The 15810-nt window shown below is 58.5% G+C and overlaps 1 protein-coding gene across 1 annotated transcript in view; it reads left to right on the plus strand.

Moving 5' to 3' along the window:
- GATB (glutamyl-tRNA amidotransferase subunit B) overlaps nucleotides 1-15810 on the plus strand; it is a 94864-nt gene that overhangs the window by 69408 nt on the left and 9646 nt on the right. Inside the window, exons 10-11 of the mRNA XM_062199503.1 lie at nucleotides 4904-5037; nucleotides 15284-15362. Coding sequence (XP_062055487.1) covers nucleotides 4904-5037; nucleotides 15284-15362 — 213 coding nt within the window. The remainder of the gene's footprint in view (nucleotides 1-4903; nucleotides 5038-15283; nucleotides 15363-15810) is intronic.

Here is a 15810-nt window from a genome sequence, read left to right on the forward strand (position 1 = left end):
GGCATGGCGCCCCCCACCCCACCCTCCACCCTGCTGTCCCTCCACCTCCGTCAGTATGCAGGTGGCAGCCCCTTCTGCAGACTGCACAGCAGCTCAGCCACTGCTCCCCGCACCCCTGCCGCGTGGAGGAGGGACGCACTTCCAGTGGGTGCCACATTGCCACCTGAGAGGGCCCTGCCCTGTTGAAACTACCGCGGCTCAGGGTGCACATGCGGGGCCACCTCTGTCGTCGCTGCTCTCCCTCAGGTGTGGCCTGCCTGGTTAGGTTCAAACCTGCTGCGGAGTGACCCGTATTGAACATGCTCACCCCCAGAGCTGCATGGAAGTCACAGGCTCTGTCTTGATATGTCAGGACGCATTTGGGGAGCTCTGGCCACCTCCTTATCCCCGGGAGCCCAGTGTGGCACGGGCAGCGTGTGTGCCACTGTCTTCCTGGCTGGCCTGAGGACAGATGTGTGTGGTGCCACATGGCATAGGTGTACGTTAGAAAAGGCAGAAGGTGTGGGGCCGAGGCTGTGGCATAGCGGGTAAAAGCCACCACCCACAGGGCCGGCATCCCATGTGGGCACCGGTTCTTAGTCCCGGCTTCCCCACTTGCGATCCATCTCTCTGCTATGACCTGGGAAAGCAGTGGAGGATGGCCCAAATCCTTGAGCCCCTGCACCCACATGGGAGACCCGGAAGAAGCTCCTGGCTTCGGATCAGTACAGCTCCCACCGTTTCGGCCATCTGGGGAGTAGACCACTGGATGGAAGATTCTCTCTCTCTCTCTCTCTCTCTCTCTCTGCCTCTCTCTGCCTCTCTGCCTCTCCCTCTCCCTCTCCCTCTGCTTCTCTGTAACCCTGCTTTTCAAATAAATAAATTAATTAAAAAAAAAAAAAGCAGATGAACCAGCCATTTTCTCCTAATTTCTAAGCTAATTGCAGAGCTTTTGCAACATCTTTATGATTTATTTATTTTATTTCAAAGGGAAAATTACAGAGAAAGGGAGAGAGAGTGTGTGTGTAACCACTCGCTTCCATCCATTGGTTCACTCCCCAAAGAGCCACAATGGCCAGGGCCAGGCCAAGCTGAAGCCAGGAACCAGGAGTCGCCCACAGCGGGTAGCAGGGACCCAAGCACTTCAGCCGTCTTCTGATGCCTTCCTAGGCTGGAAGTGGAGCAGCCAGAACACGAACCAGTGCCCGTTTGGAATGCCAGCATCGCAGGCAGTGGCAGCGCGGGCCCTGCAGCATCTTTAACATGGGTGACAGCTGGGAGCTGTCAAATAAAATAATGGAGATGGAAGGTACCGTATTTTCATGAGCTCCTGGCCTGATAGGTGCCCACTGTCAGTCCCCGGAAGGCGGTGGGGAGGCCGTTGCCCAGGTTTAATTCAAACGTAAACTGCAGAGGTTTGAATCCTGGCGCTTCTACCCTCTTGCACTGTGACCTCAAGCAAGTCAGTGCTTCCATATCCTCACCTGTCAAAGAGCACTTAAGAGAACGTAGCTCAGAGGCGTGTCGGTGGGGTTGGGCGAGTTGGTGGAGAGAGTGCCTAGCTCATCTGTAACCACTGCTCTTCTACAACATTATTATCATCATTATTAGCAGCGGCAGCCACGGCCGTGTGCAGCTGCCCACTCTGTGTCCAGCAGGTGTGCAGTCGGTGCCGTTGGGAGCCTTCCACCAGCTCAGGATGGCTCAGCCGGAGTCCCAGGTAGCTGCCAGGGTGCTCCTAGCCACCCAACCAGCTGTTGCTCACCTTGGGTCACCTGTGCTCCTTTTTCTTCCAAGCATACCACTGGGCAGCCGTCGCCGTCGGCTTGCATTCCACTTACAAATGTAGCCCAGCCTCACTTGGGGTCTCTTGTCAGGCTCCCAGGGTGTGTGACTGCGAACATGAATTGCAGGTGAGAAATCGGCCTTTGTCCCCTGCCAGCTGGACTGTTTCCTCAACTTTACCGTCTCCGAGGGTAGAATGCTGAGGTGGGGCTGCTCCCAGGGCCCCACGCGGGCTAAATTGAGATCCCATCCCAGAGCAGGCGACGTAGGCCAGGTGATCCCTCCGCTTTGCCTCCCGCCAGCGTGGATCAGCTGACAAATCCATTCGTAATTGAGGGTTCCTGTTAGCGTCTACGAAGCTGACCTGGCATTGACTCCTAGCGTAATTGAATGCTTTGGGAAATTTGATTAAAATATGAAAAAGCTGCTTCCTGGTTATGGATCCATAAGACTGGGGTTATACCAAAGACAAGACCAGTTGTCCCCGCTGTGTTAGCGGGCTCGGAAGGGACAATTACAGTCGGCACCAGCCAAGAGAGGCAGTCGCTGGGTGCCGAGACCTGTTGCGTGTAGGATGGATCAGTCCTCAGCGGAACGCTCGCTCACTGCTCTTGTGGAGGAGGGCATCGAGGTCCCCTAATGCAATGGCTCTTGCGCGTCACTCTCGCTAGGATTTTTATGTAAGGGAATTACTGGTCCACTGTTTTTCTGAGAAACCCAGATGGCTGCTCTGACAGGTTCCGCAGAGACTTCTGAGAGCTGCGCCAAGCTTATTAGCGTTTGCCAGTCTCATGGAAAAACTCACTAGAAAACGAGACTGTGTGTGCGTGTGTGTGTGTGTGTTTCCCCCTGCAAAAAGCAGGCCTGTGCTTGGAGGAGCCAGTGCAGCCAGCGCGTGGACAGCTCTCATTGATCCATCATTCCCTGGGCGTCCTCCGGCCCCACCCCATCGCACACTCACGTCGGCTTTCAATTGTGGATGGAAACCATGTGTCCCCTGGCGGAGTACACAGCCCCAGCTCGGAGAGGCCTCAGCACAGCGCTGACACGAACAAACAGAAATCTGACTTGCTGAGGGATCCGTCCATTAAGAGAGCCACCCACGGGGAGAGGAGGGGAAATTCATCCCGTCCCAGCAGCTCACGCACACCTGCATGTTCAAGTGAAATGTTTCTAGGTGGATTGAGCAAACCTCACCTTGGCACAGCACAGAGCGCTCCTCCTGTGGCTCGTGTCACGTGCGGGCCAGCCTGTCTCGGTGAGAACAAGGGGATCCTGCCCATCTGATTTGGACGGGATTTCGATTGTCCACCTCCCTGCTGACTTACGTACCGTTGTGGAAGTTTGAAGACTGCCTGGGGCCGGCGCCGTGGCGTAGCAGGTAAAGCCACCGCCTGCGACTCTGGCATCCTATACGGGTGCTTTCTCAAGAATCCAAGCTGTTCCACTTCTGATCCAGCTCCCTGCTAATGCACCTGGGAAAGCAGCAGAAGATGGCCCCAATGTTTGGGCTCCTGCACCCCCATGGGAGACCTAGAAGAAGCTCCTGGCTTTGGTGTGGCCCAGTGCTGTTGTGGCCATTTGGGGAGTGAACCAGTGGATCAAAGATTTCTCTCTCTCCCTCTCTATCTCCGTCTCTTCCTCTCTCTAATTCTTTCAAATACATAAATAAATCTTAAAAAAAAAAGACTCCCCATAAGTGAGGCAGGACTTCCTCGTCTCGTTGCCCGGATCCAGGCTTTCTCTGCAGCCAGTCTGCGGTTGTCGTAGCGGCCTTGGCCCTGTTCTAGCATGAGTGGAATAATAGCACTGGCTTGAAAGGAGATTCGAGATGATTACGAGATTGTGCAGTAGACTTGTCACCAGAGAATTTATCTGTGACGGAAAGTGTATGGATTTATTGCTATGGAATTTCTCCTTTAGTGACTACGTACCTGAGCACATATTACAGCTGCTACAGTAGCGAAACCTTGAGGGCACTTTTGTAAGGATGTCTGGTTTCTTCCGAGATTCTTATTCTTCTGGAAAGTTCTTTTGGCTAATGAAGGGTCTCTTGACGGAGGAGGGAGGCCTTAGCTGCGATGTGAACTGGAATATTTCGAGGAGAGCGTGGTTTGAGTAGCATTTCAGCAGGTGAGGGAAGTCTGCTAATTAAAATTGTACCCTCTGTATTTGGCAACCGCCGCCTCCCCACATGTGTGGCACAAGTTCCATTCCTTAACAGAAATCCTCAGGGAGGACTTAGCGGAATGTCTTGGTTCTGCGACATTGACCCGAGCCGGCATTGGCCACGGTATGTGATTGATGAGCGCCTCAGGTCACTGGTAGGCAGCGCCGCAGGAATGGCGGTGTTTGACGGTGAACATGGCGCCCGTGTGACTTTCACAGGCGTTCGCGGTGAAGGGAGACGTTGCATCTGTTCACCTTGGCCCAGCCCTGGCTCAGCTCTGCTTCCACAGAGAGCAAGAGCGGGAGCCAGGCCCACGGAGCTGATGGGCGCGGGGGGCCAGAGGCGTGTTCGTGAGACAGTCAGCTGGCTGTTTGCACGAGCAGAACCAGAGGCCGGCTGCTCCCTCCACGTGTGGCTGGCCTAATCGGGGCATGTGCGCCTGTGTTCTTCCTTTGGAAAACATTCCAGAACCATTCCCGTCTACCTCGTGGGCTGCTCTGACGATGAATACAGCTCCAGTGCACTTCTGATTTTTCCAGAGGTGGAATATTCTCTTGGTTCCGTCTGTCTTGACACTCAGCAGAGGACAAGACAGAAAAGGGACCGGCCTTAAACTTAGGCTGGACGTCATGGGCCCGGTTTGCAGCTCCAGAATAAAGACTGTGGCCCCAGCCCCAAGGACAGAGGGTGTGTGGGGACTGGTGGACCTCACTGCCCTCTGGCCGTCAAGGTCAAGCCCTCTGAGCTGGCTGGTCCCCCCGAGCAGATGCCACGTGAGTGCACAGTGGCCGTGGTAGAAGCAGGACGCCTGCCCGTTCGGGGACTTGATGGGACTTTTCTGGTGCCATCTGAGCATGTGGCAGAGTGGCTGTCTCAGAGGAAGCAAAGGGGGACATTGCAGAATTGCTGATCTTTCATTTTGAGGGGAATTTTTATGTAATTCTTTATTTTTTTTTCCTTTTTTAACAGAATGAAGTTGGCCTACTGGAGTTCTTCCAAAATGTGATAAAAGAAACTAGGGCAGAGCCAAAAAAGGTGGTGAGCTGGGTCCTCAACACTTTCCTGGGCTATTTAAAGCAGCAGAACCTTGCAGTCAGCGAGAGGTGAGAGTGCTGGATTTCTGTCCGCCTTCATCGTTGCCCCTGGGTCCGGGAGCCGCCGAGAGAGGGCAGGGCCCGTTTTCTGCTCCCCCAGACACAACAAACGTCCCCTGTGAATTCCACGTTCTAAAAATGTTCTCCAGCGCATCTGACAACGCATTTGTTTGTCGGAAGCTCTGACACCGCACTGCGGCCTTTGTCCTGTGCTGAGGGGCTGGCGGCTTCAAGAGGAATAAGACGAGGAGTCTGGGAACTTGCGGGGATTCGTTGCCGAGAGACAACAGGCAGGCACCTCGGCCTGCCCCGTTCTGCTGGAGGCACACGACCGGGCCGGGGATGGCAAGCCTCCCCACCACGCCCCAGCCCAGGGAGGGGATGCTGGGGCCAAGCCTTGGGGAGCGAGCGCAGGCCAGCCAGAGCCTGCGGGGTGCCAAGGACGGGAGGAGCCACGTGGCGGGGGGGGGGGGGGGCACTGGTGTACCTGGGAGGCTTCATCAACAACCGTGGAAGCTCAGGATCCCAGGTCGGCCCCCAGCTTCACGCCAGGGGAACTTGGAGTTCCTGAGTGAGGCTGGCAGCCCGAGTGGCACGTGCTGACCTCCCAGCACCCCGGGGTCCTCAGGTGGAGGGGCTGGCTGAGCTGTCCCTTCCTGGCTTGTCGGTGGCCGATCTCTGCTGTGTCCTCACGTGGTGGCATAGAGAGTCCTGAGTCTCTTCCTACAAGGGCAGCCTCAGCTTGGTGAGGTCTAGGCCTAATCCCCCACCCGAGGCCCCACCCCCTGGACCCTCACGTCACAGGGGCGGCCTTCAGTCCGTGTATTTCTTGGGGACGCAGACACTCAGTCATCAGCAGGGCAGGGCAGACTAGAGGCCAGAAGGCGGTTGGGGCCATCTCAGGGGTGCTGGTGAGACATGCCTGGGGCTGAGCTACGGTGGCCGCGCACCTGCAGGGAGGTGGGGCAGGCTGATGGCAGTCCTCCCAGCCGCCATGGCTGCTGGGTTTCCTGCCTGGGCAGCGAGGTGAATGGAGGAGAGTCTTGTTCGGTGCAGAGGTGCCACAGCGAGGCTGCAGCACCCAGGCAGGCGGCTGGCGGGCGGCTGTGCCGTTCTCTGAGCAGCAGCCCGGCCCAGCAGAGGTGCACGGAGACGGGCGTTTGCTATGTGAGGCTCCAGAAGGTCATTGACTTCAAGAGCGAGCTGTGCTCAGAGTCAGCTGCGTGCCCCTGGGTCTTAGTGTGACCACATGAACACGTGTGGCGTCTGTGGCCCCCGACTCCCCTCCCAGCTGTGAGCAGTCACTCAGACCCCCTCTACACCCAGCACTGTGGCCACTCGGTGAAGGCGCATTCTCTGGAGAGGTTGTGGAAGGGACACAGTAGCCTGGAACGGGATAGGGAGGGAGGGACTGGGTGACGCGTAGGGAGAGGGGACGGCGAAGTGTACAAGTGGCAGAGAGCCAGCAAGATGTGGGAGCAGGAGGAACGTGGCTGTCAGGAGCCGGGGTGAGGCTGACTGTACACACGGGCACAGCCAGGAGGTGAGGCTGACTGTACACACGGGCACAGCCGGGAGGTGAGGCTGACCGTACACACGGGCACAGCCGGGAGGTGAGGCTGACCGTACACACGGGCACAGCCAGGAGGTGAGGCTGACTGTACACATGGCACAGCTGAGGGGTGAGGCTGACTGTACACATGGCACAGCTGAGGGGTGAGGTTGACTGTACACACGGGCACAGCCGGGAGGTGAGGCTGACTGTACACACGGGCACAGCTGGGAGGTGAGGCTGACTGTACACACGGGCACAGCTGAGGGGTGAGGCTGACTGTACACACGGGCACAGCCGGGAGGTGAGGCTGACTGTGCACACGGGCACAGCTGAGGGGTGAGGCTGACTGTACACATGGGCACAGCTACAGGGTGAGGCTGACTGTACACACGGGCACAGTCGGGAGGTGAGGCTGACCGTACACACGGGCACAGCCGGGAGGTGAGGCTGACCGTACACACGGGCACAGCCGGGAGGTGAGGCTGACTGTACACATGGCACAGCTGAGGGGTGAGGCTGACTGTACACATGGCACAGCTGAGGGGTGAGGTTGACTGTACACACGGGCACAGCCGGGAGGTGAGGCTGACTGTACACACGGGCACAGCTGGGAGGTGAGGCTGACTGTACACACGGGCACAGCTGAGGGGTGAGGCTGACTGTACACACGGGCACAGCCGGGAGGTGAGGCTGACTGTACACACGGGCACAGCTGAGGGGTGAGGCTGACTGTACACACGGGCACAGCTACAGGGTGAGGCTGACTGTACACACGGGCACAGTCGGGAGGTGAGGCTGACTGTACACACGGGCACAGCCGGGAGGTGAGGCTGACTGTACACACGGGCACAGCTGAGGGGTGAGGCTGACTGTACACACGGGCACAGTCAGGAGGTGAGGCTGACTGTACACACGGGCACAGTCAGGAGGTGAGGCTGACTGTATACACGGGCACAGCTACAGGGTGAGGCTGACTGTACACACGGGCACAGCTGGGAGGTGAGGCTGACTGTACACACGGGCACAGTCGGGAGGTGAGGCTGACTGTACACATGGGCACAGCCGAGAGGTGAGGCTGACTGTACGCACGGGCACAGCTGAGCGGTGTGGCTGACTGTACACACGGGCACAGCCGAGAGATGAGACTGACTGTATACACGGGCACAGCCGGGAGGTGAGGCTGACTGTATACACGGGCACAGTCAGGAGGTGAGGCTGACTGTATACACGGGCACAGCTACAGGGTGAGGCTGACTGTACACACGGGCACAGCTGGGAGGTGAGGCTGACTGTACACACGGCACAGCTGAGGGGTGAGGCTGACTGTACACACGGGCACAGCTGAGGGGTGAGGCTGACTGTACACATGGGCACAGCCGAGAGGTGAGGCTGACTGTACGCACAGGCACAGCCGAGAGGTGAGGCTGACTGTACGCACGGGCACAGCCGAGAGATGAGGCTGACTGTATACACAGGCACAGCTACAGGGTGAGGCTGACTGTACACACGGGCACAGCTGGGAGGTGAGGCTGACTGTACACACGGCACAGCTGAGGGGTGAGGCTGACTGTACACATGGGCACAGCTGAGTGGTGAGGCTGACTGTACACACGGGCACAGCCGAGAGATGAGGCTGACTGTACACACGGGCACAGCTGAGCGGTGTGGCTGACTGTACACACGGGCACAGCCGGGAGGTGAGGCTGACTGTACACACGGGCACAGTCAGGAGGTGAGGCTGACTGTATACACGGGCACAGCTACGGGGTGAGGCTGACTGTACACACGGGCACAGCTGGGAGGTGAGGCTGACTGTACACACGGGCACAGCTTAGTTATAAGCTGACTGTGTACACAGGCACAGCTACAGGGTGAGGCTGACTGTACACATGGGCACAGCTGAGTGGTGAGGCTGACTGTACACACGGGCACAGCTACAGGGTGAGGCTGACTGTACACACGGGCACAGTCGGGAGGTGAGGCTGACTGTACACACGGGCACAGCCGGGAGGTGAGGCTGACTGTACACACGGGCACAGTCAGGAGGTGAGGCTGACTGTATACACGGGCACAGCTACGGGGTGAGGCTGACTGTACACACGGGCACAGCTGGGAGGTGAGGCTGACTGTACACACGGGCACAGCTTAGTTATAAGCTGACTGTGTACACAGGCACAGCTACAGGGTGAGGCTGACTGTACACACGGGCACAGCTGAGGGGTGAGGCTGACTGTACACACGGGCACAGCTACAGGGTGAGGCTGACTGTACACACGGGCACAGTCGGGAGGTGAGGCTGACTGTACACACGGGCACAGCCGGGAGGTGAGGCTGACTGTACACACGGGCACAGCTGAGGGGTGAGGCTGACTGTACACACGGGCACAGTCAGGAGGTGAGGCTGACTGTACACACGGGCACAGTCAGGAGGTGAGGCTGACTGTATACACGGGCACAGCTACAGGGTGAGGCTGACTGTACACACGGGCACAGCTGGGAGGTGAGGCTGACTGTACACACGGGCACAGTCGGGAGGTGAGGCTGACTGTACACATGGGCACAGCCGAGAGGTGAGGCTGACTGTACGCACGGGCACAGCTGAGCGGTGTGGCTGACTGTACACACGGGCACAGCCGAGAGATGAGACTGACTGTATACACGGGCACAGCCGGGAGGTGAGGCTGACTGTATACACGGGCACAGTCAGGAGGTGAGGCTGACTGTATACACGGGCACAGCTACAGGGTGAGGCTGACTGTACACACGGGCACAGCTGGGAGGTGAGGCTGACTGTACACACGGGCACAGCTGAGGGGTGAGGCTGACTGTACACATGGGCACAGCCGAGAGGTGAGGCTGACTGTACGCACGGGCACAGCCGAGAGGTGAGGCTGACTGTACGCACGGGCACAGCCGAGAGATGAGGCTGACTGTATACACGGGCACAGCTACAGGGTGAGGCTGACTGTACACACGGGCACAGCTGGGAGGTGAGGCTGACTGTACACACGGCACAGCTGAGGGGTGAGGCTGACTGTACACATGGGCACAGCTGAGTGGTGAGGCTGACTGTACACACGGGCACAGCCGAGAGATGAGGCTGACTGTACACACGGGCACAGCTGAGCGGTGTGGCTGACTGTACACACGGGCACAGCCGGGAGGTGAGGCTGACTGTACACACGGGCACAGTCAGGAGGTGAGGCTGACTGTATACACGGGCACAGCTACGGGGTGAGGCTGACTGTACACACGGGCACAGCTGGGAGGTGAGGCTGACTGTACACACGGGCACAGCTTAGTTATAAGCTGACTGTGTACACAGGCACAGCTACAGGGTGAGGCTGACTGTACACATGGGCACAGCTGAGTGGTGAGGCTGACTGTACACACGAGCACAGCCGAGAGATGAGGCTGACTGTACACACGGGCACAGCTGAGCAGTGTGGCTGACTGTACACACAGGCACAGCTGAGGGGTGTGGCCGGGTATGTGACTGGGTACACGATGGTCCTCAGTGCCCTGCAGTGCATGTGTGGGGATGAACAGGACCTGGTCCCAGCTCCCAAGATGCTGTCGGTCTCCTAGGGTACTAGCTTGCGCATGGTGTTTGGATTGAAGACAGAAGGGCCTGCTCCCTGTTCTAGGACTGTGCTCAGCGCAGTGAGCATGGACAGGAGGGAGGCTGTGTCAGCCTCAGTAACCCAGAAAGATGTTGGAGCCTCAGGAGAAAACAGAAATCTCTTAGCTTTCAGCCTGCATGTTTTCATATTGTTGGTGATAACTCACGGAGCTGCTGAACGTGGGTCTTAGGAACTGCGTGAGGAGTCTTCAGGTTCAGCTCTTTGACCTGGCTGAGGACAGCGACTCGTGGAGAGACAGGCGACCTCCATCGTGCGGCACAGCTGCGTGGACTGGATGCCAGGGGCCCTGCTCTCAGGTCACGTTGCTTTGTATGAGCTGTGAAGTTAGGGCTTTGCTAACAGCCGCCGTGGCGGTCTCTGAAGGAGCTGAGGGGTGAATTAACCTGTTGTGTGAACTTGGAGCCCTTGGTGTTTACCCTCAGCACCAGAGGTCTGAGAAGCCAGGGGGTACCCAATTCTCAACGCAGGAGCACTTGACTGACTGCCCCAGAGTCGAGGAGAGCGGTATCTCAGCCGCCGCCGGGTCCCAGCTTACAGAGAACCGACCACAGAGGCAAAGCCACGCCGTGGCTGCCGTGCTTCCGCGTAGAGCAGGGATGCTTAGCTGGACTGGACACGGCAGCCTGACTCACGGGGCCACCGTCTCCTGGGCTTTGGGGCCAGTGGCCATCCCGCCGGCTGCAGGCCCCTGTGACACCCTGGCAAGGAACAGACGGACAGGTGCTCATCTCGCAAGTGCACATTCCTCTTTCAAGACCCCTCAGAAGGGTGGCATTTAAAGGGCCCAGGCACGAAAGCACTTGTGGAACTTGGCTTTTTAGTTATTTTGAAGGCATTGGCTTTAAGAGGCCTTTTTTTAAAAAAAAAAAAAAAGCTCATTCTACATTACTAATAGCCTTGATTAGTTAAGAACAGGGAGCGTGCAGATTCCCTGGCTGGGGGTCCTGTGGGGACATCAGCAAGTGCAGCTGCCCCGCTGGGCCTTGGAGCTCGGAGGGCATTGGTGCTGACACGAAGATGAGCCCCGCAGTGTGACGTGTGGATTAGCCCCTGTGTGCTGGAAGCCCACAGAGCCCGGTGTGGCCACAGCCACAGCCACGTGAGAAATGGTGGCACTGGGAGGGTGGTGCTGGGGGTGACATCAGTGAAGGTTTTGATCACTAGGCTTTGATGATACGGGTCGAGATCCTGTATCCAAAATGCTTGAGAGCAGGCATGTTTCAGATCTTGGATTTGGAACAGATTTAGCGGGCATCCCTAATCCAAACATCTGAAATCCAAAATGCTTGTTAATATGGAACTCCCTGGACTCCAACATGATGCTCAAAAGGCTTGGGATTGGGGGAGCCTTTCAGATTTGGGGCTTCTGGATGTGTAGTGGACATTTAGGAGGACAGGTGCTCACTTTGCAGCCCCATGGCCAGCGGCGCAGGGCTGTGGTCGGTCAGGGTAGTGAGTGGGGTGATGGCCGGGAAGCCGGCTGTGAAGAGGCGCTTGGGTGAGAATGAGGGTTGGCGGCTGTGCTGTGTGGGCCTCTGGCCTGTTTCTGTGCAGCCCGTGGATAGCTGGATTTTCCCCTCTCGGTGTGGCAGAGACCGTGTGCAGCTCACAGGGCCTTGTAGCTGTCTGGTGCTTTCCAGAAGCTCTCCCCCGGGTCAGAACACGTTTGGGGTGCGGGGTCGGGGGCCTCTCAGGAGCAGAGTGGTGGCAGCCCTGGGCACAGGCACACCCTGAGGAGCAGGAGGTGGTTCTGGGGGTCCAAGTGGGAGGGGTCTCACGGGGCTGTGCATGCAGCAGGCTAGGGAACGCCGTGCGTCTGTGCACAGGACGGGCTGGAGGGCAGAGGCCTTTGCTTGCCGGGGTAGATGGGAGCCACCTGGGAAGCCAGGCAGGAGCAGGTAACGGCAGCGTGGGCCGAGGCGTGGTCCAGGGCGGAGGGTGTGGTGCCTGTGAAGGTGTGACAGTGAGGCCGCCACAGCAGAGGTGAGCCTGAGGAGGACGCGTGGAGTGCAAAGGGAAGGGGTTCCGGCACAGTGCACTTTGATGGAAGAGGCCGAAGGCTCCCGTGGAAGCCTTGGAGCTTGCCCAGGCTGATGTCCTTACAGAGCGGGAGGTGAGGGTGGGTGCTGGGTGGTCTGAACAGCTGCTCAGTACTCCAGGGATCCGTGAGAGGAACAGAGCAGCGAGCAGCAGGTGTCCCCCGGAGGGCGAAGACCCAGTGTCTCCCTCCAGGGACAGCTGGTGTCTCAACACAGGCAGAGAGGGAAGCTTGGGGCCTGAAGTCTGCGGGGGTGGGATGGAGAGGGGCAGTGGGTTTCACTGGGGGAGGGGAGGGGAGAGAAGAGATGGGGATGGAAGGGAAGAGGTAGGGAGGGGAAGGGAGGTCCAGGTCGGGTCCTGGTTGCAGAAATGTCAGCACGTGTGCTTAGGAAGTGCAAGTTGGAAATGGGAGTCGTGATCGCAAAAGGAAACTTGGAAAGATCCCACTGCTTTCCCCACCCCCAACCCCGTCCATAACAGGCTGGCCTGGGGCAGCTGGAGGAAGAGAGGCAGGTGCACACAGCTTAAGCCTGCAGCGTCAGGTGCTTTGGGGGAGACACAGTCCCAGTCCGGAAACCAGCATTCTCTGACGGCAGCACATGTGTAGCTTGTGCCTCTGCCGCCGCCAGGCCTCCGACTGGACGGTTTTGTTTACTTGACGGCCCAGGGGGTCTCTGGTGGTTGGGGTGACAGAAGCACCTGTCGTCCTCCCCAAGCTTGGCCCTGGCGTATCTGCGATCCGTGTGTGCGGTACGCCAGAGAGCCCTGTCGCTGGCGGGAATCCCGTGACACAAACAGCACTCATTTTTTCGGCAAGCATTGTGGGCACACAGAGGGGACCAGGAATCCCAGGGGGCGAGAGAAGTCACAGCGGACGTCGACGGCCTGATGAGTGAAGGTCCTTAGGTGAACTTCTCCCCAGTGAAGAGTTTTCAGTTATTTTATATCTTCCAGTGCCCCTCCACACTCCGTGTCCTTTGTCACTGCTGTGATCCGATATGTGTCAGGTTCAAGTCCTGAGCCCGAAGCCAGGGTCTAGCAGGTGGGGCCTCGGGGGGTGGTTAGGGCCGTCCCCTCCCTGACACGCGCACACGGAGAGCAGGCCGCCTGCTGGGGACGGGGCCCTCCCCGCACCCTCTGCCGGCGCCCAGAGCGTGGACCTGCAGCCTCCAGAGCTGTGACAGCTCGGGTTTCTGCTGTCGCAGTTGTCACAGCAGCCCCGGCGTGCTGAGACAGCCTGGACTCCTGGGCCTGCGCTAGAAATCCAGGCGGCCCTCCGTGCTCTCCGTGGGCCCGCACACAGCCAGTGCTGTGGAACTGGCCGTCGCATTCCGGACTTGGGAGCGTCCGAGCGACCCAGGCTCTGGGAAGAACCTGGGTGCTCGTGCCCTGGCCGTACAGACGGCAGGCTGGGGAGGACCCTGCTTCACGTCACAGCCTTCCGCCCTGCTTCCTTCCCAGAGTCCGTGAGCGTGCTTCTCAGGTGTCCTGAGTGCCGGGTTATCACGCCAGGCGCTCGGAAGCCTTTTACCCATACCCTGGGCCACGCAACACCGCAGGAGGCGGGCGGCCTCCTCAGCCGGCCATTCCGTAGGACCGCACCTGGCCCCGCCCCCCGGCTGCCTGGGAATCCATGGAAATTGGCAAAAGGGGCCGAGCTGCAGTTTCTTTATTATTAGCTAAGAGCTTCCAAAGAAGGCCGGGGAGCCAAGACGTCAAGAGAAGGTGTTGTCAAGTGGCTGTGAGCCTTCCAGAGCCTTCACTTACCCAGGCGCCCCGGCGTGCTACTTATAAGTCACCCCCGTCTGTTCACAGCCAGGCCCCTGGTGACCCCAGACAGACGGCGGTCGCTGGCCTGGCTCTGTGGGTTCACAGGTAGGAGGGTGGTCAGGTTGAGTGGAATTCGCGTGTGTCTTTCAGTCGCGTGGGCGTTTGCCTCATCCACTGCCCCGAAGGGGAGTTAGGACCACTTGCCCCCTGCCCTTTTAGATCATGGGGTCTTGATAAATAGGGCACACATACCATGGATCCTCGACCCCTCTGTGTCCCCGAGGGCTCTGTGGTTGCGGAGGACAGAGCGTGGAGGAGGGGCCGTGAGGACGGATGAAGACGTGGCCAGTGGCCAGCACCGTCCCTGACAGAAAATCTCTCACAGTGAGAAGGAATCGCTGTTTGCACAGAAACACACACACACACACACACACACACCCGCCAGAAGCTGGCTGGGTCAGCTCTTTTGTTTCAAGCAATTTTTAGGCTGATTTTTCAATCACAAATATTTCCTTAATGAGTTTTTTCCCCTGTTCCTCTTCATGGCTCAGGAATTTTGTAGCCCCTGCTTTTACTTTTTTTTTTTTTAAATGGAGCCAGGACTCAAACCCAGGTACTCTGACATGGAATGTGGGTGGGGTTTTTTTTGTTTTTGTTTTTTAAGATGTATTTATTTATTTGAAAGAGTTACAGAGAGATCTTCCATCGCTGGTTCATTCCCCAAATGGCTGCAATGGACAGGACTGGGCCAGACTGAAGCCAGGAGCCAGGAGCTTCTTCCAGGTCTCCCACGTGGGTGCAGGGATCCAAGTACATGAGCCGTCTTCTGCTGCTTTCCTGGGCCATTAGCAGGGATCTGGACTGGAAGTGGAGCCGCCCAGACACAAACGGGCACCCACATGGGATGCCGGTATTGCAGGCGGCAGCTTTACCCACGACGCCACAGGGCCGGCCCCAGCCCCTGCTTTTTCTGACTGCCCCGAGCAGTTGTCTGCTGCTCTTCTGCCTAACAGCCATTATTGTTGGAGGTCAAATAAAGAAACAACAGTGCTAGTCGCAAAAATTTGGTAGCTCCTAAAATACAGACTAGCTAGCAAGAGGGCAGTCGGCCTGTTGCTTCCTCCCTGGGAGTGGGTCCAGTTATCTAGACCTGCAGGTGGACAGCTTTGGTCCGGAGGGAGCCCTGACGGGCCCCTGCCGTTATGAGATGTCAGCTTCTCTTCTCTCCTTTTTTGGGGGCCGCTAGTCCTGTCCCGCCTTCTGCGCTGGCGGAGCTTCTCGACCTGCTGGACACCCGCGCCATTTCGTCAGCAGCAGCTAAGCAGGTAAGGCTGCGCGAGGCGCCTCTGACCGCCCAGCTCTGTGTTGGCTGTGAGACCCAGATGCCATCGCAGGGTGACCTCTGTCACTCAGTGTGACGTGCTGGCGGGCATGCTTTTATGCCGGGACGCAGGCACGGGTTTCGCTTCTTCGCTAATCGGGGAGGATCGCTGTTGTGTGGCTCTGCCCTGGCAAAGCCTGGGGCCGCCAGACGCCACGCAGGCTCCCGGCCGGTCCCGGGGCCGCCAGAAGCCACGCAGGCTCCCGGCCAGTCCCAGGGCCGCCAGACGCCACGCAGGCTCCCGGCCAGTCCCAGGACCGCCCCTGTCCCACAGTCTGCCCTCAGCAGGGAGATCCGAGGGGATGGGGGCGCACTTGGTGGATACATGTCGCAGCCGTCCCCGGCGTGTGGTCACTCCCTCCGCAGACTCCCCCAGCAGTGTGAGGTGGCTG

The sequence above is a fragment of the Lepus europaeus genome, chromosome 8, assembly GCF_033115175.1.
Source record: "Lepus europaeus isolate LE1 chromosome 8, mLepTim1.pri, whole genome shotgun sequence".
Taxonomy (NCBI): domain Eukaryota; kingdom Metazoa; phylum Chordata; class Mammalia; order Lagomorpha; family Leporidae; genus Lepus; species Lepus europaeus.